Genomic DNA, 27826 nt, shown 5'->3' with positions numbered 1-27826 from the left:
TTTATTCTCAATGTATTAATTTTTGATTTTATTAATAAAGTAACTTTCTTAAATTATGGCGAATACATTTTTTAATCTACTCAGGGAAGTAATTACCAGTATATTAATTTTATAGTATTAAGAAAGTCACACGTACTTTTGTTGTGAAATACATATAAGATTCTTTTTAACAACTTTGTACAATTAAATAAGCTCCAAGTCTCACAATAAAGATTTTAATCGATTTTGTCTGCATGTGTCATACGTCATTTATCTCAGAGTATGAACTACACAATTAATTATGACACGTAAGCGGTGCAGCGCAATTCAAGTTAAAAATATGTGTAGTCAAATAGGCATTTGAACGTACTTTTTAATCGTGAATTATTTTAACATTACAAGTTATTAGGATACACTAAAGAACACTGGAGAAATGGCGCATCTCTAAGCCGCGTTTAACAACAGTTTCAAATTACTACTCCCAACAACGGATACACAAAAATAAATTGTTACCGCCTGTGATAACCACACGGTAGTGACATTCTGTATTGTTAACGATTCTCTTATGCTCAAACATGGCCGAAAATTAAATTTCTTCATGGATCAGATATCAGTCTAATGAAGCTTCATTATAAACTCACATATAGGAAGGAACCAGAGATTGAGAAGGGGACGGCGCGTACGCAGTCCCCACTACCAAAAATTACGCGTCCGAGTTATCCGCATTAGGGATAATCGCAGGGGTCAACCCAACCGCAGTGCAATGGAGGGGCCTCGCCCTGGGGGAACCGCCTTCGTGATCACGGTATCCCCTACGCCAGGTAAGTATGAATTCCGAACGGCGCGCCGCGAACCTGATTCACTTTGAAAAAATCTTAACACCGCGATTAGTAAATCTGCAGAATAAGTAAAGCGACATCTATCGGTTTGCTTGCTTTATTAGTCTCAAGATGTTAACTTGTTACATAAAATAGATGGCGCAAGTCAAGTAATAAATAGAAGTCAATGCAAAAAAAAAAAGTTAAGAGAACCCGCCAAATTACGTGCTAAATAAAATGTAGTAAAAAAAGTCGTCGGATTAACAAAAATTATCAACACAAAATCAAAAGAACGCATGCGTATTGTGCAAACGATGAAAATAAGTACATAAGACGATAATTCACGTAAACGCATCCTTTGCTTGTTATCACTAATTAATAAGATAAGTTGTACATTTACTGCTGCTAACTCCGTTATGTGCAAATAATAGTAACGCCTATGATTAGCTGTCGACTTTTGTCTCTGCTTTCTGTCAAGTGTTTATATTTTTTCTTATCACGTCACTTCCATAAACAAGTTTGTGATAATATCTTGCTTATTGTTATTTCTGTAGTTGATTGTTAACACTACGATTTAAAACTTGTATTATTTGCAAGTATTTTAGTTTTAGGATAGAATTACGAAATCTAATTTAAATAATCATGTTTTCTGCTCTGAAGAAATTAACTAGGGGTAATGATGACCGCTGCCCAGCTCCAATGCCGATGTCTTCTTCGTTGCAGAAGAAATTTTCTAGAGGAGTTCACTTCAACAGTAAATTATATGTTAAGCATATTAAACTTAATGTAAAGCTAGTACCTATCTTGACATTAACATAAAATAATATTAAAATTTTAGTGAAAATATTGATCAAAGGTGATCGAAACGTTGGTAAATCATGTCTTCTGCAAAGATTACAAGGTGGACCATTTATCGAAGAATACGTACCTACAGAACAGATACAGGTGGCACCCATTCATTGGACTTATAAAAATACTGATTATATTGTTAAAGTAAGTTGATTATTAAATAAAGTACTAAAATATTTTAATGTATCGTTAAATATATTAAGATTTAAAACGAAGTTAGCCCATGAACCATAATGCAAATAACAATACAAAGGCATTTTAAATTTCGTCCTAAAAATTTTAGAATACCTCATATCTTCCACAGCATAAGATCATCATGAGATGTTTAGCTAACTTTATTCAAAATACTCTTTATCTCCCACTTATTTTTAAAAACCTAGCCCAAATTTTTTATAAAAAGAATAGAGAAAAATTTGGAGTTTTAAAAAAGACCTCCCTTGATAACAATTCTTATAATAAGGTTTTGTGAATGTTTTATTTTAATAAATGAAATAAATAAGATAGATTGCACTCTAATGTAGACAAGCATGCATTTCATATTATTAAGATATATTTGTATATGTTGCTAAAAATTATAAATTGACACATGATAATCAGAAAATCAATGTAATAAGTTTACCTGTAATATTTATTTTTAATGAAATTGATTAGCTAAGCTATTTTTTATTGATTTCAACTTAGCAGAGTAATGTATAATAATGTAAAATGAACTAACCCTGTAATTTAAAAGCATAGTTAGTGTATAGGGATATATCTTCTCAACAATGTAGGTGCCAGATTCATAGCATTTTAAGGATATGATGCACGGGAGTGACAATCTGCATAACAGTTTTACCCTCTTGTTTTGCCCCCTTGCAAAACCAGATTCTTCTTTCCATAATTTTATTTGCTTTGAGCACTTTAAAAAAGTTTACTTTAAAATTTTTATGACTCCTATGCAAGAAAGATTTCAGATTTTGGTTAAACAGACATGTGTTATTCCAGGTGGAAGTATGGGAGGTTGTAGATAAGGGACGAACGAAAAAAAAACCTCCTTTAGGTCTAAAGTTAGAAAACCAAAGTGCCCCTGCGGCTCAAGACGATGATTATGATACTCCAGTGCTAGATGCAACCTTTTTGGATGTGTACAAAAACGCTAGTGGTGTCATTTTAATGCTGGATATTACCAAACCATGGTATTATTTTTTATTTAATAGAGCTTATGGTTGTTTTTTTCTTTATATGATTATGCAGAAAGTCTGTACTTTAAATTGTTTTTAGTATTTTCATTAAGATTCCAGTCCTTACATCTTAAAATGCATTTATATCTTAAAAGTTTTTACTGTGAAAAATCCTGAACAATAATTATAAATTTCTACTGATTTTAGGCAACATTATGCCTGGGTTTTGAGTGTCTGGCAGAATAAAAGCTTACAAAAATAAACTGTAGGTTCTTCTACTGTACTTCAATTAACAAAATTAAAATAATCAAATCAGTTATAGGACACAACTAAAAATAAAATCTATTTAACTTGAATTCAAGATAATATTTACTATTAAGACAAGTGATGATTAAAATAAACTGTGCTTACAGTAAACAACAGTATAATTAGTTTTGTTAGACAGAGCTGTCGCTTGCAGGAAGTAGACATTAGAGCTATCATAGTTTTTTGACACTACAGCTCTGAACTGCACTCTGTTGCTCAGATTGAACATCATTATGAGATTTTTCAGCCATAAGTAAAGCATTTTGCCTGGGTGCAGTCCTATCTTGTTACAAGCCTGAATTACTGCAGGATTTATATTATGTTCAAGATCATTTCTTTTATTCAATGCTTCTGAATCCCTATTATCTAGAATATTTTATTTGATTTTATTGGGGATAATTTTCCAGGACTTTTGAATATGTTGTGAAAGAAATGGCGTGTGTACCAGCTGACATACCTATTGTGGTGCTCGGAAACCACTGTGACATGCAACATCACCGACAAGTGCATCCTCATCATATAGACCAAGCTCTGCACCATGCTAAACTAACTAGGTACATAAATAACAACTTCTAATTTTATAAAAATTACGCCTGAAAAATCAATTAAAAAATGTTTATTGTAATATAATAAGAATGAAAATCACTTGGAGATAACTTCAAACGGAGTAGACAAAATTTTGGTTAATCTATTTTTTTTTAGAATATGCTTGTTGTTCCATTAATTACTCTGTCAGATAGTCGGTGAGAAATGAAAGCGTGTTGCGTGTTCTAGTTATATTTTATTTTTATATCCTTATTCTAAAGTGATTCCTACTTAAATACAAAATTTCTTACTTTTATTATTAGGCTATATATGATTGGTGCTGGGCACTGTTAGTCCTTTAGGATTTTACAGCTTCTTCGAATTCAGGACTAATAAATTTAAAAAAAAAATCTATGTCAGACGAAGGACGTATTGTATCGATTAATCGACGGTGAGAATGAAAAGAAGTGAACCATTTCTCAGAAGACTTTTCAGATGAATCGATATCAGAGTTTGGAGAGGATCGTTTAGGGAAATCGATCCTGTTATTATTTCTATTTACAAAAGCCTATATATTTGCTAGCTTTACCTTATGAGAGAGCCTTTATTATGTTAGGCTACAACGCTCCGTGACGGTGCAGATAGCCGTCTGACGTCTTAGGTACTACACTCCTTTACTATGCAGAAAACCGTGGTTTATAATCTAACGCTATATGCTGTTCTTTTAATATAAGCTAATTCTCAGATTTATGCAAATATATTTTAATTTTTATGGCACCTTGGTATATTTTTGTCGAATAGACATCGCACACGTCAGTCCCACTTATGACCATGAGTATAGCACAGCACTAAACAGGGACATCAAAATCAATTAGTTTGCAAATATCCACAAACAAAATGCAACAAACAAATTTTTAAATTTTTAGGTAGGGCTGCACATACAGTAACATTTGATAATAATTTACAAAACTTTATTTATAATAAACACTAGAATATAAAATAAAAATAAACAAGAATGAACATAAAAACGAATTTATGTTAAAAAAAAATAATGAGAAATTTGTCACTGTTCGATACAAGCTGATCCATATCAGCCGGAATAGAAAGAATACGCAGTTTTTCTCTTTCTTCGTGCGTCATTTAGTCTTGATCGGTGGTCATTTTTGATAATTTTTTTCGGTTTAATGTGTATTATAATTTTGTTTTAATTCATTTTATAACAAAATATTGTTAAGAGAAAGTCGATAAAATAAATTTAAATTCAGAAATATTTGGCGGGCCATGTAAACATGTTTAACGGGCCGCGCGTTACTCAGCCCTGGTCTAGAACATGTTCTTCAACCAATGTTAGATTATACGCTGATATGTGTTATTGCCTTTACCTTGTTGTCACTTGTCTTTTCTGAAATACACGTAAAATGAGACTGAATAATAGAAACTTACTTCATTATTAAATAATTGTTACAAATGGTTTAAATGTTAATTATTATTAAAATGAAATATAGTGGTTACTATGGAATGTATACCTTATCTCTTCAATATTGTTAATCTTAAATGAAACGTAGCCATTAATTCTATTTTATTATGTTTTTTCCCTAGGACAGCGCCAGTGCGATATGCGGAATCTTCCATGAGAAATGGATTTGGGTTAAGATTATTGCACAAGTTTCTTAGTGTTCCATTTCTGAGATTGCAAAAAACTAGTTTATTGGAACAGCTTCAAAGAAATCAAAGAGATATGGAGGATATCGAAAAAGAATTGGACGATTTTCAGGTGTGTGATATTCGAATTTAATATGACTCACATTCTTATTCTGTGCTTTATTACTGATAATAATTGTTGTAATTTACATTAGAAATTAAATTTGATAATCAGTCTAGTTACAATTGCCACATTCATTAAGAAAAACTTAATTAAAAGAACAGTTCCTTCTCTGCACAATAAATATTTTTTGGCCGAAACTAAATATACTAGTATTAAGTATAAAAGAAAAGTATAAAAATACATAATAATCAAGATGATTAAATTCTACGATTGATGCGATCCTTTACTCTGCAACGTGGTCTCCTAGTTTAGGCCACGTGGCACGTATGCAGAACTATCATTGCACTTGCTTTACATGGTTAGGTTAGAAATGAAGAGATTAAATAAACGTAAGTATATATATATACATAGTCCAGCGAATTGGCAAGTTGAAATGGCAGTGCGCAGGCCATAGGGTACAGAACAGTTGGCCGTCGGGATATTAAGGTTCTGGAATGGAGGTCACTGACCATCAAGCGCAGCGTAGGACGCCTGTTCTTCTGAGGACCCTGGGTGCAGGCAGCTTCCAACCGGTTCTATTGGATAGAAAATGTAGTCGAAGATCTACGGCCGGAATAATAATGATGGTATTGTGGGCTTCTTCCTAGGGCAGGTAGGCCTTTAGATAGTAACGATACGAAGTCCGAAGTAGAAGTTTGTATATTCATTCGAGCTTCTCCTGTATTTATATCGACGTAAATGAACAATTTTTTTTTCTGTGGAATTTCCTTTTTCAATGCGTTATGGCGTTATGCAGCCTTTACAGTATCACCACACATACACCCTTCTGTTTCTGATCTAAATAAGATTTGTATCACTCACGATTTTTAATGTTTATACTAATCACTTTTACGTAAATACGATACGACATAAATGAATATCGATTTAACTTTACTATAATTTTTTTTAGAATTCCGATGAAGCTCACTACAATGTGTTTCTTGATCGTCTTGCGAATAAACGTCGGCAGAGCAGCGAGCAGGCTGACTCTCGTGTAATTAGTGAGAGGTCACCGAGTATCGTCCTGGGCGCCGGAAAACCTATAGTGCCGCACAATGTCAACCCACTCGTGAGTTATTTATTTTGTAAATACGCTTATAAGATTATTAATGAATTTACTGTAACACGTTGTTTTATTAGTTGGCGCAGTCCTTGAACCCGAAAGGAATTAAAGCCCATCACGGTCCACAAGAGAGCCCACAAAGTAGTCAAAGTCAATATGTGAGTCCTGACTTATTGAAACGCAAACAGCCTGTTAGCTTAGAAATGACGCCCTCTAGGCAATCGCAGCAAGACAGGTCAGTATATTCGTACACATTTATCATGTTTTACTATTGATTTTGATACTTGATATTCAGAGATATATTTCGACGGATACTTAACTAGAGTTTTTACGATTTGATTTTATGGAGGCTACTTTAAAGAGTTATTAATAGATAAATTATCAAAGGAATGATTTTCGGTGCCTACATCAACGGTTATATTTATGCATCTATAAAAATAGTTTTTTCAGGAATTCATTGCTAAAATTTAAACACCTCATTACTATTTAATTTAAAATAATTATTTTTATTTTCATTAATTTTAAAGTTCATTTTATACTGTTAATTTATTTTCCGATAGCTAATTTATATAATTTTATATCGTTCGTCGTTTTAACCCATAGACGTCTACTGCAAAACATAAGCCTCTCTAAAAGATATCTATGGAGGTTGTACCATAATCGTTATGCTTGACGAACTGGGTTGGCGAATGCAGTGGTATTATGTTACTCAGAGGACGCTGCTGCCCATCGTCTAGAAACTTGTTTGTGAGCGGAGGCAATCTCTATGAATTATATAACATTGTATCCCGGGAATTGAACCCACGAACTACGATTCTAAGTCTCAACTTAAACTGCTGAACTACCACTGCTCTCTACTCTAACTCTATGTCACGTTAGATTTAAGGTGCCTATGATGATTTCTTGTGTTATCAATAATTTGGAGAAATTTGGGAACTGGGAACTTTTCCAAAACTAATATTCTATCCATATTAAACCAACGTTTCGACTATAGGATAATATGCATCTAGTTATTCGATTTCTGATAATGCTAGAGAATACATTAATTTAAATAGCACTGTAAAAATGAATTAAATTCTTAGACATTACAAAAAAAACGTAAAGGATATTTAAAAAAATATTGTGTGGGTATTTTTTCACATTAAATAATTTGTCCTTAGTATGCCAGGTACACCATCTGGTACTGTATCAGTTTCTTCTGGAGCTTTAGACGAATTTTACGCTGGAACACTTGATAGCAGTTTTCTGGAAGATCTATCGCCCCTCTCTCATCCTAATCAAGAAGTTACGTACGAACCTGACAGGTACGGTACACTGGTCATATTATTTATAGTAATACAACTTGTAACCTGTTTCACCAGGGCTAGATTTATTGCATCCACTGTATCTACCTAACTTTGTGAATAGAAAGGCTCCAGAGAGAGGTCTTAATGTACTGCAGTCACGTTCGGCGTAGAACATCCACACATAAGTTGGACAGACAGAAGATTTTATTGAGGTAGTTGGGAGATGCCGGATGCAAGCCGATTCAAATTTCAATAGGAAACAAATGGGGGTAGGTACTGTCCAACAGTGGGCATCCTACGGTTGATATGATGATGAAGTTTGATGCTGATATGATTAAACGAATATTTATGATTATAGCATTTGGGTCTGTTTTTCTTTTCACTCGAAAACTTATACCGATTAATGAAAGTGACCTTTAATTTGCGATAAATAATTTTTCAACTTTTTTTTACATTTTTGCTGCATATTAACACGTTATGTACTAACTCAATTATTTATTAGCAATTAAAATAGCTTTTTCTATTTATCTGTTATATTTTAATGCCTAAGTTGTGTATGACTATACTGTGTGAGTATCAATATATTGTTTTTAGTGATGAAGATGTGACTACGAATCCAGAGGTCACTGTGGAGGAAGATGATTTAGATGTTGAGAACCATGCCATTGAAACAAATTTAGAAGCAAAGTTGAATACAATGCACCCAACTGTAGTCAAACAGGAAGAACATTTAGAAAATATGTTTATGAAACAAAAAATAAGTGAAGATAATTTGGAAGATAATGACAATGAATTGATATTGAATAGAGAACACGACATGCATTTGTCTTCAAACAACGACTTTCCGATTTGGGCTGGCGATTCAAGTGTTAGAAGGTCACCAGAAGGTAAGGGTTAGATAATAAATATTTACGTACTACATGACTTTACTTGTACAATGGTAGAGGACAGAGACTTGCGCTCGTATGTCGCGATTGAATTCGTGGGATACACAGTGTTAATTAATTCGCACTTTGCGCGTTTTTAATTATATGGGGTTGTTACTGCTCACAAAAAAGTTTCCAGAGTACGAACAGCAGTGTCTTCTGTGTACTACAATATCACATTGCAAACGCCAACCCGCCTGCTAAGCGTGGCGAAAATGGTATATCTCCCATAGATATCTTTGGAGGCATATGCCTCGCTGTAGGCGTCTTTGAGCTGAAACGAAATGTCCCGACAGATTTTCTACTATCCAAAATCATTGGGCTATTGCAGTAAAATAAAGTCATTCTCAAACTCAGCCGAGACCGCCTTTCTAGGAAAGCAATCTACTTACGTTACTTTTAAGAGGCTTAGACTGCTGTTACTGGTGCTCTGCTATATTAAAAGTAGTGAAGTAGAAAATGCCAACCGACAAACACTCCTAGTCTGTGTTAAAAAAATATAAAGATGCTTTCTATTACAGGTGGGGAAGATCCCGATATTCCTAAGGAACCGGATCCCAAGGTAATAAATATGAACATTTTAATGTATATAATATTGTCGTTGGTTTACAATAAAAAAAATCATATTTTTGACGTACTTTAAAATATATAGTAAACTAATGGGCGAATTATGCCCAGTTATCAGTTTTATTTTTTATATTCGACTATTTGTTTCCGAAAATTATTCTGACTATGGTATGGTAACACCATAAACAATTTTAATTCTGGTCCCAAATTGGTGTTTGTTCTTTTTAATAATTATGCTTGGTAGATATTTAATTGTTACCAATACTTCCAACTGAAAAACTTTCGAAGGACAAAAGTTCAAAAATGGAAGATAAGATGGCTACTATAACAATTGTAAAAAAATTTTTGGCCATATTGCCAAAATTTAACCTAGCCGACAAGTAACAGCATGAACCTTTATGTTAACTGTAGGTTGAAAAGAAACAGAAAAAGAAGAAATCAAAAGATAAAGACAAAGCAGAAGGCAGTGAAAAATCCGAACGCAAAGAGAAGAAACATAAGCATAAGAAAAGTAAAAGTGAAAAACGTGAAACAAATCCACAACAGGATTTATTAGCGCCTACTGTTACTGGTAACTTTTATTACGACGAATATGACAGTATATAACATAATCAAAATAATTTCCAGCTGACAATACGTTCATAAACCATGCTCATTATGCTTTAGCTAGGATCTGATCAAGCTATAGTGTTATCCAAACTGCGGTATTGCGCCCTAAGTACGTGCGCAGCGAGTTTTTTCCCTCTGCCCCACCTCGATGCGTCTAAGGCGCGGTACAACGGTTTCGGTAGCATTATATTGCAAATTTTTATAGAAATTGTTAATTAATTAAATATAGAACCAACTCTTTTTAAGCACTATCTATGGATCCACAATAATAAAAAAAAAACATTTTTTTTCTAATTAAAGTTAGTGCAAAGTGAAAATCTAGTATAAACGTGTATCTTCTATTATATAAAAAAATACCACTTTTACGACTTTTGTTAAAACTTTAGTACTTTCGTTGTAAAAGACTTGCGTTCTTGCTTTTTTTTGTATAATTCTACATATCTCCACAAACCTAGACAATACTCATATCTCAATGAGCTATGATATGTTGTTTTCAATTTAGGTAAAAAAAATGTTACATGACTTATGATTTGTGGTAAAAAGAAATTTCATGAAAAAATATAATAGCTAGGTGGTGTTAAAAAGAGTTGGGAGCACCAGTGTCTCAAAAGAAAGTTTATAATTTTGTAGCGGATCGCGTGTACAACTTGTAGGGCTATATATCAACCGGCAGCCAAGATCACATTGATACCTGTACTTTTTGGGTGTTAAGAATTTCTATCACTTGGTATCCGCAGTTATATTTACTTACAAAGTTTTCGAAAGTTATTATCTTTAAACAAGTCGTTATAATTAAAAAGTCTTTAATTTTCCCGATAAAAGAACAAATTGTAAAAAGTGCGGTACTCTGATGTGCTAAATAATTTTAAAACAAGAATAAACTTTTTTTGAGACACTATATACGTCACTGCAATGAATTTAATCAAAAAGAATAGTCGCAAACAAAAGCAGTGTCTATAGGTACGATCAATATGAAAGTGATAATATAATAATTCATCTTTGCTTAAAACTTTAAATAAGCAAAGCGAATTACTTATATCTGTTTTTATTCGTTAATCATACTAATGTTTAGGTTTTTATAATAAAATAAAATATATTCAATTTCTTGATAATAAAAAGCTAGTCCTCTATTAATCATCGCTGGCGTTTATAATGCATTTTGTTTGTAATGTTAGTTTAGTTATTTTATTTTCTAATCGTTTCTCACCTTTCATTTGTTATTCTGATTAAGAATTTCATTTCGTTATTACCTATTTGTATAAATTCTTTAATATATTTGCTACAAAAGTGTCATTTGAAATCCTTTATGATAAACGTTTAATTAGGTTAACATTTTTTTAAGTTAACATTTAATATTATGTAGGTTGCTTACGTCTCAAATAAATGTGTATAAAATTACAAAATGTGTATTGTTGTAACAGTGATGTTGTTTTTCGTGATTGGAATTTAAATTCTTTGTAAAGCTAACAAAAACTATAAATACTAATGTGTTTATAGCATTATAGTCAAAATTTCAGCACTTACACAGTGTGTAAACGTGAAAAAAGTTATTTTTTCGTAGCAATTACGTTCAGTATAAAATCTCTAAAGTGTGAATGGAAAGTAATGCAATATCTTTTACGTATTATTGTCTGTTAATATTAAACTTGTATAAATGTGAACATTAAGCAATATAATTAAAAAAGGCATTTGTTGTATCGCAAACACTCCGTTAGGTTAATAAAAAACGACAGTAGTTTTTATTTGTTTCGCATAAAAATGTAACGATAAGTATGTAATGAATCGTGTATGTGTTTTAGTAGAATGCCTGGAGCTATGCTATCTATAAAAGACATTTAGACTACGCGCTGTTTGGCCCTGCCTCTACGAACTCACAGAAACAGTCGATGCCATTTGGGCAGCATTGATGTAAAAAAAAATATTGAAACGCTGATTTGTTAAGGCTTTTATTGATATTTTTTTTACTCTTATCACTGAAAAATGTGGTTTATCCTTCGAATTTTACTTAACCTTTAACTCTTAGAGTAATAACGAGGGCGTAGTTGAGTCTCGGCTTGGGGTTACTGAACTATATATATATTAGTAGATCGGGAGTGCCATAAAGCTTCGGCCGGTAACTTTATTTAATATCCGCAGTCCAGAGATAGCAAAGCGAAAAGCGTATCGTAAAAAATCGTTGGATTGGGAGGCTTACTCTCATAAAAATGTTCAAGGGCTCTCCCAGTTTACTTACGTAATTGCAAAGCTCTTATATCGTTTGGATGGACGTTCTCTGTCCCGATTCATAGGTGATAGTGGGCCGAATCCCGACTTTATTGGTTGCAGTAGTCGAAAGTATACTGAGAATTTCTAATCCTAGCATTACTGTAGTGCTACCGAAATCGCTGTACCGCGCTTTAGGAATGCGCGCAGAGACGCGGAGAGCTTCGGTGCGTTTTCTACCTACTTACCATAAAGTGTTAAGAGCTGACAAAAGTTAACGTCGCAAATAGAGACGTTTTTTACGATACGATTTCAGTCACACGGTACCGCTCACCTCATTTCTTACAAGGTTACAACAGGTTCTTTTACATATAATGGAAAACCAATTTTTTTTTTGAAGTACTGAAAGTAGAAATTATTTTTTTAAATTTTATGTATTTTTTGTAAATCGATCCTATCCTCTTTTTATTAAAAGATTATTTCGTTCCACGAGATTTATCTTTTTAGTATTGCCTTTAGTGAAAACAGTAAGCAATATTGTTCGCTTCCAAATGAATTTGTATTATTAATAAATAAAGATAATTCAGAATGAAAATGAATTCATCACTCAGTTTTGTAAGTAATTAAAATGTAAGAAGTAACAGCGCGAGGGAATTTTTCAAATTATTTATTCACGGATTTATATTCGGACAGAGATATAGTAGGCGGTTGGTTATTATAATTTTCGGTTTTTACCAAGTGTTATATGGTTCATATTTACACCGTAAGCTTTAACAACAAGCATTTATAAAGTTATGCTGCAAGAAAATACATTATCTTAGTGGATGATCTTTGTTATTTGCTTGAAAATATAAATCCGTCAGTCCGGCGGACAAGTGGGCAAGCCGCATAGATGCCTGCTGGGGCCTTGAGGTTCTTAAGTGGATACCACGAACCGTCAAGTGCTGCTTAGGGCTGATCATTCATCAGGTGGACAAATAAACAATGATGCTGTCGGTAAACGCTGGACGCAGGCCGTTATGAACAGGTCCTTTAGAGAATAAGGGGGAAGGCCTAAATCTAGCAATGGGTGTCCTGCGGCTGAAATTATGTCTTATATTATCTTTTATGAGACCGCCACGGAGAGTACGCATAAAAAAATGTTAAATAAACGTGATTGCTGTTTTAAAACATCGTTTTGTAAATGTTTATTGTACTGTTGTATGTTATGTTTCAGAACGCATGTATTAATATTAATAAACTATTTCAATGTTCCATTTGTTTTATTTTTCTATCTGAACTAATGTTGGATGGGATGGGGTTCGGTCGGATGGCGGGTCACGTTACGTACAGAACGTTTTTAACGAAAGAATTTTAATAAATAGATTACATTCTATTTAAAAATGTAAATATACAACCACATCGATATTTTATTGGTTAGATTATAAAAATTGGACCACTTGTAAGAAGTCCACGCAGTAGTGTAACAATATTACAAACAAAAATCTCTACATAACAGAACTTACACATATTAGTCAACTTTATTTTATACAAACTATGGTACACGATTAATTAACATTAATATTTACTTAATTTTATATTTTATACATTCTATGTATAGTAGATAATTTCTTCATTTTGTAATAAGTTAATAAAACTATAAAATATTCTCTTCAGTTAAACATTAGGCATTTAATAAGGCTAATGAATGTATTGGAAACTATTTGGTGGTTTTACGGGTGCCTTTCGACCGACGCGGAGTACGTACGTACACATAAAAAAATTATAGCACTTGGTATTTGCTAATTTCATCGTCTAAGATTTCATGATCTGAATTTAAAAATTGATAACAACAGGTTCTTTAAAAATAATTGAAATTAAAAAATTATTCATACATAGTGCCAATTAAGTTTGAAATTATATGATTTAAAAAAATGTATATAATAAGAGAAGTCAATGAACAGTATTTTTATCACACCTTCAGATAAACCACTTCATGTAAACATGTACTTTGTGTTAAAAGGTACAGAGAGGACATTAAGAAACTACAATGTCGCAGGACCGAGTAGAAAGTGGGGACACTAATTGCAATAAAACAACGTACTCGTAATTATCTAACAGACTAGTCACGACAGCTTGGTACTTTGTTATTGCTTGAGACGATCCCGCACCGATTGCGACCGGCGGCGTGCGCGGCCATCATTTTGGAGCCAAATTGTTGTCACCAGTCCATTGAAACAGTTGACCGTGAATTTTTCTCTTTTCACTTAATATAATTACTAGCTGCTCGAGAGTAGCTCAGATTAATCTAATAATATTTATGAGCTATACTAACGCAATGTCAACAATTTAATTATAATGTTTACAATATCAAAAGCGCCTAGCAATGCATTTACGTTTTTCCATACAATAAAATATTTCATTTCATAAACCACATTATGCACTATCTATTCAAAAAGGAATGTTTGAAATTGATGAATAAATGAGTTCAAGTATACATATTATTTTCAAACAGTGAACAATACTTTATATTTCATTTATAACCGATACAACAAATTTTTAACATTTACAGTTTCTGAGAACTGTTTTAAATAATAAGATGGATTTTCAATAGGAACACACGAGGTGGCTTCATTTGCTATTTAATTTGACATTTGCCTTCTACTATTACGCTACAAATATACACAAGTATTTTGATCTATTGCGGTGGAGGGTCACCAAAATCAAAAGTAGGAGAATAATTAAAACCGCTTCGTGTTTTCCTACGGTTACACTTTGAAAACGATAGACTAAAGCACATTTGTATTTAACTATTAGTTGTAATTATTTCATGATGGATTTATAGATTTAATATAGAATTGTATTTTTCTTTGACTGTGAGCTGCAAAATAATTTTAATGCATTCCTAGCTTCATTAATCTTAAAAATATCTAGATAATCTTATGTACAATCTAAAAGATAATTGTTCAAATCTGTTTTAATTACAACACGTCGAATTGTGGCCATGTGCGATTTACATCAGAAATATCGCGGCGATTGCAGCCAAACGTTTGAATCCATTCGAGAAATGAAAAACAAATGATGCGCCCGGGCGTCAGTCCACGCGCGACGCCTCCGAGTAGCTGTCGTCCAGGTAACTTTGCAGCACATGCGACTGGCCCATGTGGCCGCTCAACGTGTCGAAGTTCACGTTTTGGTCGACGAAGGTATTGTGCGTTTGGTGCGGCGGCTCCACGCGGAACTCACCTAATGTCCACGGGTCGTTCATATCGCTCGGCCTTCGGATGCCGCTGTCGAACGACGGCAAGTCATTCCAGGGTTGTGGCGGTGGCGTATTCAGCATCGAGGGAATGTTGTCCACGCGAGACGGCATCGCTGGCTCGTTAAACGACGACCCGCCCCACACGAGCGATTCGATCCCACTCGTAGGGGTGTTATTCACTTGACTAAATCCCCACGTGTTAGGCACTTCGGGGGGTTGAATATTTTGAACCATTTCTGACATTTTAGACACCGACCGTCCGTAGATGTCCTGCGTCCTTCCACTCATAACGGGTCTAGAGGTGTGCCCGCCGTCGGGGCTCGGCAAATGGCATTCGGGCCGCATCATTGGGCTATATTTGCCCACGCCGGGACTCTTCTTGTTGCTGTACACATTGTCCACGCTGGGCCGGGGTGAATATGGACTGTGATGTAGTCTGTCTTGCCGTGACATGGGACTGTATTGTCCGGGTGTTTTATTACAATTGCTTCGAAATGCATCGCCCTTTACGCCGAGCCCCGGATCGGGACTTGTGTGTGTAGATGGATGTGGTGAAAAAGGTGTGTGTTGTTTTGGCATAGGACTGTAATTTCCAGTGTTCCAAGAACCTGATTTTTGAAGGTCTGATTTAACCATTTGGCTCGTGTCGGGACTTGGTTGCGCAGAATATGGACTAGGTTGTGATGAATATGGACTAGGCTGGGTAGAATAGGGGCTGGGTTGTGTGGAGTAAGGGCTGGGCTGCGCTGGACTCGGTTGTGCGGAGTATGGACTTCTCTGTGAGGAGAACTGATTATCTTGTCTAGTCATGGGGCTATAACCACCCGAATAGTTCCAGCTATTGGGATTTTTAATGTCTGGTTTTAAACTATGAGTTTCAGGACTAGTTTTGTTCTCTAACGAAGTAGTAGGGCTACATTGCTCAACAACTTTACTGTGTTTAAGTTTGCCTTTGTTATGGTTTTCTAACCTATTCAGTGGGCTCGCTTCTGACTTTTGTGACGGCGTAGTCTTAAATTGTCCTAAATTCCATGAGTTATTGCTTTTCACAGATTCTATTTGTACATCGGGACTATTGGGCACTTGACTGTCGGGTTTACGTACGGGACTGAAGTGAGGACTTCCGAAGTCCGTCTTGATCGGTTCGGATCTCGGTGTGGAAGAAGAATCAGGTTTAGATTGAGCAAGTGGACTGGATAGATTAGGCATAGGAGTTCTTGATTGTTTGTTTTCTAATTTGGAAGCTTTAGTTTCAGTTACATGTTTTGGTGAACGGACAGTCTTAATATTTATGGAAGATATAATCCCTTGATCCGGAGGAGCAGTGCTCATATCAGATACACTTTTGGGTTCTTGGAAAACACTAGTGGAAGATTTGTTATCTGTGGATTTCTGTTCAACTTTGGCACCAGTAGTTTTAGATATGTTATTCTTTGGAGATGCTTTAGGCGTGTTACCTGATTTGGAATCAGCTTCTTTCTTAGTTCGATTTGCAGTTTCATCTTCTTCATCCTCGTCAGAATCTTCTTTCTTTGCTTTTTCTGGATCTAAGCTGTCTTTAAGGTCTTGCAGTTCTTTCCCAGTATAAAGGCGTTTCATACCCCTAGGTAGGCCGCGACAAGAGCTAAGGTTTAAGGATTCCAATTGCGGACATTTGAATAACACTTTTTTCACTTGTTCCAAAAATACTGCTGATCCACATAAATTGAGTATTCTGAAATTCGTTAATAATTAATTAATAACTAATTTGAAATAATTTTTCCTGGCTTAGAGACTTCAAATTTGTAGGGATATATATTTTGCCGAATATAAGTAACCTAAAGACGGAATGCATAAAATTCCACCCACAATGGGGGTTGAGACGGCGTTCATTAAGTGAAGCGGGCAAGTGATGATTGTATAGAATGATTATAAAATCACTGTTTTGTAGTTCAAGGAACTTTTTTTAAAGATAGGGTATATGGCTAGGCTAATATAAGTCCAAAAACAAATTCACTGTCCTATTTTTTAGCTATGTTCTATATAGTATCAAGTATAGCATGACATGAATGGCCATGTTCAATTTTTAAAGCATTGTCTTTACCACAGTTCTAGGAAATCAATGATAGAATCGTATGTTTAGCAGCAGATGTCCTTTGGCTAAAATGTTGATACATTATAATAGTTATACTTCACCTGAGCTTGCTGTTGGGCGAGTCGGTTAGTGCTGCAATCGCGTCGTTGAGTACACGCGTGGCCGACGCCCATGACAGGTCCAGTTCCAACAGGCTGTGCGACCACTTCTCGCAGATGAGCTCCAGGCACGCGCTGCTTTGCCGCGTCACATTGCAACCTTAAAAACCCAAATATGACAAGTGTTATTTAAATTTAATTGATAACTACATTGATATGCAAGGCTAGATATATCAGATGATAAGTTATCAACGCTAACATGGCCTTAAATACTGAGGTCGTAAAATTTAGTGATAATAAAATAAAGTATATCATTTATTCAAGTTATTTTTCAGTTAGGATGATTGGATAAATCAACAGAAAAAAGCGTACAGACTTTGAAATAATTATTTAAGGTTTATATAATCAAGGTTTTTTATTTTATAAATATTAAAAATGTAGTATTTCATATATATATAAATAAAAAATATCCATATATTTAGGAATATACGACATCACTTTTAATAAAACTTTTCATTTTTGAACATCCTTAGGAAAAATAAATCTATCTTTGAAATATAACAAGTACTATAGTTAGACTTATGCCTATAATTACTTTTCGGAGTAAAGTAAGAAAAGATAAAAGATATTTTAGTGGTTAATTTTAAATTAATGCTCAATTTTGAAATACATACTGTATACATCATATTATAACATTGTTAGTATAAGCAAACTGTTTTATTACTCAGTATAAATCGTAAATATAGAAGATAGATTACTACAGTAGCAGTACCTCCAAGAAACAGATGTTGCAGGTCCCAAGCCGGCACACGGACTAGGCCCGAGTCAGTCAAGCGCTGCAGGCCACGGAGGTCCAGTAGGCGGAGACGGGTGGCACCACGCACCAGCCGGGCAAGCGCTTCGTCACCCAGCCGGTACTCGCCCACGAGCACGCGCTCCGCGGCAGCCTCACCAGCAATAGACAGTTCTTCCAAACACGTCCACCCTTCCACCTCCATCTACATTGAAGACATTGAACTACTAATTACACGCTTCAATAGCACTTCTAAAAATATTAGCGGCACCGGAAAGTAATAACGCTTTCTTAAGTTGAATTCACATGACTAAATTTTTAACAAGTTTTTATTTTAAGCAACAATATATTAACCTTCGTTATCAACAACCTTTTGCAACAAATTACTAAGTGATGTTATCATTTTTTTAAGCAATTTGATAGTATATAAATAGAAAGTGCCTTAATTACCTTTTCAAAACACATAAATTAACCAAAAAGTGGTCGTAACGCTTTAGTTCATAAAGGAAACATTGTGAATTAGTAATTGAAATGAAATGATTTGTTGACGATGAACGAGAAGGTGAGAAGTTTATTTACCTGCTGTGAAGTGGTGGCAGTCGCGAGTACCAACTGCGAGTTGGCCGCCCTGAAGACGCGCATCTTTGGGCAGCCCTTCTGGAGAGCCTCCAGTGGCACCGCGGCCGGATGAGTGGTGGCCATTGCGCCCGATATATCCAGCATCTCAAGATTATGACAGTGCGCCTGTGGATGTACGAAAAGGTATATTAAATATACATTTACATTTTGAGTACTTACGTAACAAAAAAATAAGTTCGTCGACGTAAGAGTTGCTGAAGTGAAACCGACGGTTATTGAGATTGAAAGGTTCTCGAGCGATGACTAACCATAGACACGGCGCAGGCAACCCCCCGCTCGGTATATTGATTATGTAGTCGAGCTCGCAGGAAGTCGCTGGATGTAGGCCGCGCAAAATCGGTCATGGTGGCGATCTTTTTGGTAAAGCCTATGCCTTACAATGGGCGTCAATCGGCTGTCATGATGGTGACGATGACGTACCTATTTTGTATATTTATTTGTAAGTTTTATCTTGAGTAGTTTTTAAAATTTGTAGAAGTGGAATAGTTTTTAAAATAAATGTATATAATAATGCTATAAAAGAAATTAGTTTGTAAGTACTTTCAAAAATAAATTCGCTAAGCATAAGCATTTAGTTCATTTTTGTTAAATTACACCAAAGGGTACACCGTTATCAAAATTTTATTTTTATTTTTAATTGTATATGTAGATAAGTAAAGATAAAAAGACTTAAACATTAAATCAATCAAAAACATTTATTTTTTCGCCAAGAAGTTATTTTGGAGACATTCAACATTTGTTATTTTTAATATTCCAATTGCCTTTTTTACATCTTTTTGTCTGATTCTAAATTTCCGTTAATTAATTATTGTGTCTGAATTTTGAATATATTATTTATGTTGACGTATTTTATATTGGTGTAATATTTTACTCACAGCAACAGAGGATAGAATTTGCGGCAGCGCTGTAAATTTGTTGTTGGCTAGAGTGAGGTGTGTCAGTCGGTCCCCAAAATTCTCCGCAACTCGGGCTATTGACGCCGCAGACAGGCAAGTACTGGATCCACCCGTTTCCGACTGTTGGAAGCAATCAAATGTACATAGTTACCATTCCGTTGACACAAACATGGAAATCTTAATCTTATTTAAAAAGATAATTAAAGCTATGAGAAACCTATACAGAATTAAACTTGGTGTAGTAGATAATAAAAAAAGGATGTAATGAAATAAAAAATTATTGAAAATATACCACATTATTAATAAAGAGAGAACTTATTTTTGTAAATTTGTAAATTAAGATATTAAAGGAGTAATATATATATGGAGTATATATATATATATATATATATATATATATCTCATATATATATATATATATATATATATATATATATATATATCTATATATATCTATATATATCTATATATATATATAAATTACAATAAAGAAAAGAAATAAGAAACGATTCGACGAGACGATTCTCTTTTTTTCAAAGTTCTATGACCATAGAACTAAAATGATTGTTCTCTCTGACGTTTATTAATTTCATATTTACCCTGAAACTAAATTTGAGACAATTAATAGATAATAATGAATGCTTAAAGTGTTTACCGTGAGTGATAAATCAAGACGACGCAGTTTTGGCAAACCATGGACGAGGTCATAGAGCTGCTCCGGCGTAATCCTGACCCACCCGGCCACGCTGAGCTCCACTAGCCCGGGGCAGTAGTCCACCACGCAGGCTAACACCCACGACACGTTGCACACTTTCCATTGAGCTGTAAAAATTATTATTGACACCTCTTGACTTATATACATATAGAAAATTGTTACACATTCAGAAATTACAAATAATGTTTGACTGTATTTAGAATTTTCGTTTACTTCGAACAATAATATTGTGTTTTTTTTTGGCTTTAGGTGCATCTGTTAGCCATTGATTGATTCAATATTGCCATTTTTCGTCCCTCAAAACAGATTGAAAAAGTCACACTCTTGTTTGTAATTAATCTTCTTTGGTAGAAGCGTTACTAGAGTTTCTTTTACAGCTCTTTCACTTGGTGCTAACGCTTATAGGAATAATTTTTATCAATGTCGTTCTGATAATATAGCACTGTCCTGATATTAAAAGATCAGATGATGCTATATTGCCATGATGCTATATTATATAGATAAAGAGACCTAGATATGAATCTACTATGCACCATTGAATGAAGGCAGAACACATGTATTGAATAGCAATTTTCACTGCAGTCCCTGGTCGGGAGTAAGGGAGCCTGTTGCACCTGGTCACTCTCTGTAACGTTCGCCCAAGCGATTTAAGAGCTCGGATCAATATCCGGCAAAATATCTGTTTAATGGTTCGAGCCAAAGGTTCCGAGGGAACCCTAGACGCTGGTTATTTAAACAAAGTGTTCTAAGCACCCTTATCAGAGCGCTACAGCTAAGAATTGCTCGGAAACTGTAAATTCCACTAAATGGCTTTTCGCCACAAAATAAAAAAAAAATGATTGTCAAAAAGATTGAAACGTAGCCTTTTCAAGAATTAACGAGTTTTGAATTTTTAAACAACAATATTATGACTTGATTATACATACCAATATTTAAACTCTGGCACTGTGACAAACGATTTTCGAGTAACCAGACGAGCTTGTAGTCGGTTTTACATTTCTCTACAGTAAATTGACCAAGGTCAACATTTTTCCACAGCTCTGGTCTACAACTGACACTGTGCCACAATCTACACACTTTACCCAACCTAAAAGAATAAAACTCGATAACATAAGTATATTCCATTACAAATAGTTAATTATGATATATTAACTGCACAGTTTTACCTGATTACGGTGGGTAGAGTGCCTTGTGTGGCCACAACATAATCGAAAATCTTAAAGAGAATCTCCTCAGGTATGGAATGAGCCCAGGGACTTTGTGGCCCGGTATCTTTACTTTTACTATTATCTCCTCTAACACTACTTTTCTCAGTCTTTTCACTTTTACCTGTAAGAACATAAAGTTAAGTAATTTCTCGACCAAAGTAAACGCATAAATTATATACGAAATAAATTTCTTTTTAATTCACAAAAACGAAATTGACGTTAAATAACTTCGAAAAAAAATGTAATTGATAAGGAAAATATAAAATGCAGAGCGCTCGCAGGAAGAATAACTGTGCAATTCTTGACGTTTCATGTCCCTAATTCCCAATGGTCGCAGAGGTCCACAAGAAAACTTAAAAGGGGTCTATTTCGTGTGACTAAAATAGAAGTCCACAATTCGTAAACAAGGGTCCACGAAAATTAGCTTTCTATGGAGAAGAACTTAAATGTTGACGTGAATTCACGTATAAATAGGCCGATAATATTTTAAGAAACTCAGCGACTGTTAATTGTAAACACTATATTTCGTATTCAGTTCTACATGTCTTGCAAAGCGCGGCCGCCGTCCGCAACGCTTGTTCAGACGTGCTAAGGGACGAAATACGATTTGAGGTGTGCGTGTGCCTGACAGCTATTAATTTGTGGTTGGAACTCAGTGGCCAAGTAAATTTCCATAGTTACAACCACCTTCTTGAAACCTATAGTTTATATGAAAGACGTGCAATTCGTGTTACAAAACCTACTTTTACTATTGTTAACTTTGCGTGCTTTAGGCCGCGGCTGACGGGGCTGACGCGGCTTTGGCGCGGCGACACTCATGGCGGCGGCGGTGTCCCCACGCGACGGATCATACTCCTCACCAGAGCTTTCACTAACTTCGGGTGTAGCATTTCTTTTCTTTTTAGATCTCCTCTGACCAATGTCAGCCACTGAAGTCGGTGTTGGAAGAACCTGAAAATCAACATTTTAACTTATAATGCATGGTTTTGATTTAAAACAAAATTCGTGTTTTATATCAAAATTAATAGATATATCGTCTAACCTAATTTATTGACGTTTCGATTATTTTATAGAACCCATGGTCACAGGTAGGACTGATGAATTTAATGTTCATATGTCAATTATTACCATAAACTTAAAACAAACCATATAGAAATAAACCATTATGTAACATGTTAATATCAAGTTTCGTTTTATGTTTATTTCAAGTCTATAAACCTCATGATTCTAGAGATATCATGATGAGTCATTACAGAGGAAGAAATCACTTGTATATATAGAAGATACATAAAATTGCAATATGTGTTACAAATGAGAATAGTCAATATTTGAATTTAAGTAAATTGTACCAGATGCAGATAATTGTCAGCAATATGTATGAAGAAGATAAATTATAAAAAAAATTTAATATTGTTAACAGCCTTACATTTATATTAGGTCTTGTTTATAACAGGCAGTATAGTTGGCTACTGTCATGTGGTTTATTTATGTCATTGAGTAGTAGAACAATTGCATTGTTTTGGTTTACAATAATTATTCTTGGCAAAATTTGCTTTTGCTTTAACTATTTTGAGGCATTTATAGAGTATAAGAGTCTGTGAGCATTAAACTTTAGTTATTTTATAAAAGCTGAAAGTTTTTCAGTGCATCCTTCTATCACAGAAAGAAACAATAGCTGACTATGACAAAAATAAACAAAAATTCCTCTCTATTAAGGAATTATTATTTTATGCAGCTTTACTACTTGTTACAAGCCAAATCCACTTTGAGTCAAACTTTCAGTCAGTCATTGCTTCTACATATGTCAATGTAATCTTTCAACATTTATGATAAAAAAGTTCGCTGTTCACAGTCCTTTGGACTATTACTTGATATAGCTCAAGAATATCACAGAAGGCAGAAGCATTAGCCAAAATAGAGCCAGCTAAAATTTTAATCTCATTCACAAAGATAATGTAACAATGTTACAATAATAAAACATGCAAAAATTTCACTAGATATACATAAAAAAATTTGTGTTATTTTGTTTTGGTAGGATCTTCTGTCCAACATGTTTACAACAAAGAAGGGCTTATGCATATGGGTTAGCTGAAAGCAACATTTTTAGAGCAAAATATATATACTAAAAGAGAAATTACTTTAATCTGTATGTTAAGTAAATTAAGTGTTAACTATCACTTGATCATTTGTCTGTTATATTTTTACATGTAAGGTATGAGGGAAACTAGAAATACAAGTGTAGCTAAAAGGTATGCTGATCTACAGTTATATAATGTTTTGAATATTTTATAATAAAATTTTAAAAAAGCTGAATGTCATAAAGATTTACAATTATTTAAAAATTATATGAACATAAAAACTTCATCTAATACAATTAATTTCATGGATCATGTTTAATTTTTACTTTTAAATGTTTTATCTAAGAATTACATCAACTATCATTTTATTCTGTGTTGAATGAATCTAAATGTTATGAATCTTTTATGTTCTAAAACTCAATAGACATCTTTAAATTTATTCTAATTTTAAATGAAATATTAAGTGTAGAATGAAGAATATCAAAGGACTTAAGATAATTTTTTTATAATTTCTTGAATTAACTGATAAAAATCAAGAGTAATTCTTTACTTGAAAAATAACAACAGAAACAGATTTAAATTTTTACTGGTTATGGTTTTTTACAATATTGCATGTATGGAAATTTTGCAAAGCAAAAAAGAAAAATGTGTTAATGTAAAATTAATTAAGAATTCAGAATGATTTATTATTTAAAATATATAGTATAAGCTAGCAATGAGTCTTTTTGTTTACAAAAAGTTAACGATATTTAGGGAATGTTTACTGAATATACTAATAATTGGTTAAAAATTGGTTTTGTAGTGAACTTGACAAAAATATGTTTTACCTATATAGCAATAAAAAAGTAAATACTTCTCACTTGTATTGCTAATAATAATTATTATGACTTAATTATGAACTATCCCAATTTGCTTTAGAAACTTTAAATGATATTATTATATTATATTTAAATTAATATTAAATAAATGAAGAGTTAACCTGAGTTTTTCCTTATCAGAAAAGTTTAAAATTGTTTTTAATATCCAGAAATATTAAAATCAACTCTCTCATATTATGAATGTGTAACTGCTTATATTTCTAAAAGGTTTAAAGGTGTGAATGTATAGTTCATTTGCTGTTAATTAATATATGGTACACTGTGTTCAAAAATTAATGATTTCAGTAATAATAAATGACATAATCATAATAAAGTAAGAAAAAGTTATTTCAATATTTTGATTAGTATTACATATTGAAATTAATTATTGTTTACTATTTGTCCCTGCAGACTTTGTATTACCAGAAGTTATTGGCCTATCTTAATCTAATAAAAAAATATTTAAGTAGCATCTTTCAAAGTGATCATTTCATACAGGGTGGAATAAATATTATAGATATATAATATAAAATATATTATAGATATATAATATAAAATAAGTGGAAATAGGTGTAAGAGCTTCGAAGTTTTTTGCTGACTAATAAGCAATACATTTACCACTTTCAAGCTTTTACACATTTAATCCATCATCCTGAAGGGATAAAAGTTTTTAGTACCAATATTAAATGATTTAAAATAACAATTACTGATTCAATGATTGTCATTGTGTTATATCAATTATCAATAATGAAATTGTAGATAATTATATATAATATTCTTATTACAGCTATTCTAATAACTTTTCATTATGAAACTACATTTTTTATCTCAGTTTTATTTTTAAAAACACCTAAAAAGTAGAAAAAAAAATGTTGTAATACTAAAAATTTTCGTCAGGACTTAATTTTAGATTATGTAAACACAAATTATAAATAAGTTTGTTAAGAAAGGTAAAATTAGCAAGATTAACCTGTGATATTTCTATCACATGAATAAATATTAGAAAATTAGGTAAAATAATATTTAGTTTTTAGATTCCACTTAATGGGACAATCAACCTCTTCAGAAGTTTTATTATGAGGATTATGAAGATTTAATAACTATCTGATTTTGAATACCTAATTTGAGTTTATTTTGATGTTATTGAGCTTGAATATACCATTATCATCTTTGATTTTAAATACACAATCTTTTCAAATTGTTTTAATGTACACCTATGTACACTATGAAAGGTTTTATGACATTGTATTATGACCAATCAGTCTATTTAAATTGTCACTTCATATGTAATGTCTGTGTTAAGTCTTATACATGCAGTTTATAACTTTAATTCAACATGTATTACCACAAAGTTTTTAAAAATTCTAAAGTATATATTAAAAATTTAAAGATGTTATGACTTTTATATTAAAAAAACTTTCCTTGCCTCCCTGACATGGTTTATTGATATCTATTGTTTATATTTAATAAGCTGTGCAAGTAGAGTAAGGCAGAGGAACATACCGTTTCATGGCGGCTAGTTCGCCTGATCTTGAGCTTTATGTTAGTATTAGTATCCACTATTTGGCTTTGATATGTGGCTGTGTATTCAAATTTCTTGGACTTTTTCTTGCTACGGGAACTACAGATGCCTAGCATGGAACGAGGTTTCCCACTGCAAGGCATTACCACATGAGTCCTTTTTTCCTTAGATTCCTTTGATTTATTCTTTTTAGTTGATAATTGACTAAGTTCATGACTGTATGGTTTACCACTTTGTCGTTGTATATTAATAATAGGTAACTTAACACTGCACTTGAGGACCTCATCCTCTGAACTTTCACTTTTATTTGACTCATCTTCATCATCTTCTCTTTCGTTTTGACACTCACTGCTACTAACTAAATACAAGTTTTTGCCACCTTTCACTTGTGAGGGCACTATACTGTTTGTTTTTGCAGTCCTTTGGTGGTATTCACGAAGAGATCTCTTTTTCTTCTTCTTCTGTCTTTCTAGATAGCCATTGACAGGTGAATGCTCAGCATCACGCCTAGAGTGTTGTTTGTGTTTACGATGTCGTGTACGTGTAGGAGATGGCAAGGCTCCATTATGTACATGTGATTTTCGATGAGCTATGTCGTCAATGCTTTGCTCGAAGTCAGTTTCGAGCTTCACGCAAGAGACACCTACCCCTTCTTGCAACATCTCGCGTCGAGAAATGACAGGAGTTATTTTTGAAAGACGCTCCTCGGGGAAGAGGTCCTTGCGTACAGTGAGCCTCATCGCAGGCTCCACGCTCGCGGCCTCGTAGCCGCCGTTCGCAGGACTCGAGCGACCCGACATGCCGCTCGTCGCCCTCGCGTACCACTTCTACAAACCGCTCACCTGTCCGCCGCGAGGTAAACAATCAGTTTGACACATCACATTTTCACTTTTGATGCTGAGAAATTTAGTGAACACAAAGTGATAATAAAATTACGTCTGATTCTCGATAAATGACGTGTAAATCATTATCACGTTTTTCAATTAGCTTGTCTTGAGACAATCTAAAGCATCTTTTTTTCTTTACGTATTCGCATTTTAGGTCATCCATGTTCATGTAACGTTGTGATTGCGAAAAACAAAGTACAAAACATTTTCGCGGACACTTGCACTTGTATTTTTGCTTTACACTAAACTAATGCATTACTTTAGAGACTTCATGAAATCCTGATTATTTTCGTCGACTATGAGTTGATGAAAACTGTTGACCTTGTTAAAAGCTTATTAGGTTTCAAATTTTAGTCAACAGATGCAGACATTGTCACAAAGGTTGTTCTTGGATTGTACATAGCTTGAGTATAGTAACATTGACGCGACGTTTACCTCTACTAATATGTATTTACATTTTAACCAGGAAATTTAAAATATTAAAAATAAACTACAGTGAATACCATTGCTAAAAAATAAAAGAGACAACTTAAATTACACCTGCAAAATTTTAATAAGATTTCCAGTTTTTTTTTGCGATTAAAAATACGTTATTACAAGCATAACATAAATGTCACAAATGTCAAGTTGATAGTTTTATAAAGGTAACCCTTATATTTAAGACCAATCAGAAGTGCCAAAATATTGTAAGAATTTTATCAATTGGATATTTTATCTAAAGCAG

The 27826-nt window shown here is 33.6% G+C and overlaps 2 protein-coding genes and 1 non-coding gene across 3 annotated transcripts; 1 reads left to right on the top strand and 2 right to left on the bottom strand.

The window, feature by feature from the left end:
• Positions 1–645: 645 nt before the first annotated feature.
• LOC137929979 (U1 spliceosomal RNA) lies at positions 646–808 on the bottom strand. The gene has a single exon (XR_011108855.1). It is a non-coding gene; the product is annotated as a U1 spliceosomal RNA (small nuclear RNA).
• A 512-nt stretch (positions 809–1320) lies between these two features.
• LOC137929503 (rab-like protein 6) lies at positions 1321–10212 on the top strand. Its single transcript, XM_068772485.1, has 11 exons — positions 1321–1551; positions 1636–1790; positions 2631–2821; positions 3520–3666; positions 5237–5411; positions 6352–6510; positions 6582–6739; positions 7665–7808; positions 8385–8677; positions 9238–9278; positions 9695–10212. The coding sequence occupies exons 1-11, from the start codon at positions 1440–1442 to the stop codon at positions 9887–9889; spliced, it is 1770 nt and encodes a 589-aa protein (XP_068628586.1). The 5' UTR covers positions 1321–1439; the 3' UTR covers positions 9890–10212.
• A 3140-nt stretch (positions 10213–13352) lies between these two features.
• Fbl6 (F-box and leucine-rich repeat protein 6) lies at positions 13353–27481 on the bottom strand. The gene is made up of 10 exons (XM_068772227.1): positions 26197–27481; positions 22502–22709; positions 21717–21879; positions 21477–21637; positions 20491–20657; positions 19815–19955; positions 18880–19044; positions 18280–18505; positions 17511–17667; positions 13353–17049 (listed from the first exon to the last, which is right to left on the bottom strand). The coding sequence occupies exons 1-10, from the start codon at positions 27013–27015 to the stop codon at positions 15168–15170; spliced, it is 4089 nt and encodes a 1362-aa protein (XP_068628328.1). The 5' UTR covers positions 27016–27481; the 3' UTR covers positions 13353–15167.
• Between the last annotated feature and the right edge of the window lie 345 nt (positions 27482–27826).

Source organism: Battus philenor, unplaced genomic scaffold, assembly GCF_028537555.1.
Source record: "Battus philenor isolate CCGP_79_NKW_IND1 unplaced genomic scaffold, ilBatPhil1.0.hap1 SCAF_5, whole genome shotgun sequence".
Taxonomy (NCBI): Eukaryota; Metazoa; Arthropoda; class Insecta; order Lepidoptera; family Papilionidae; genus Battus; species Battus philenor.
The sequence above is the reverse complement of the archived record's forward strand: the minus strand, read 5'-3'. Positions and strand labels throughout refer to the sequence as shown.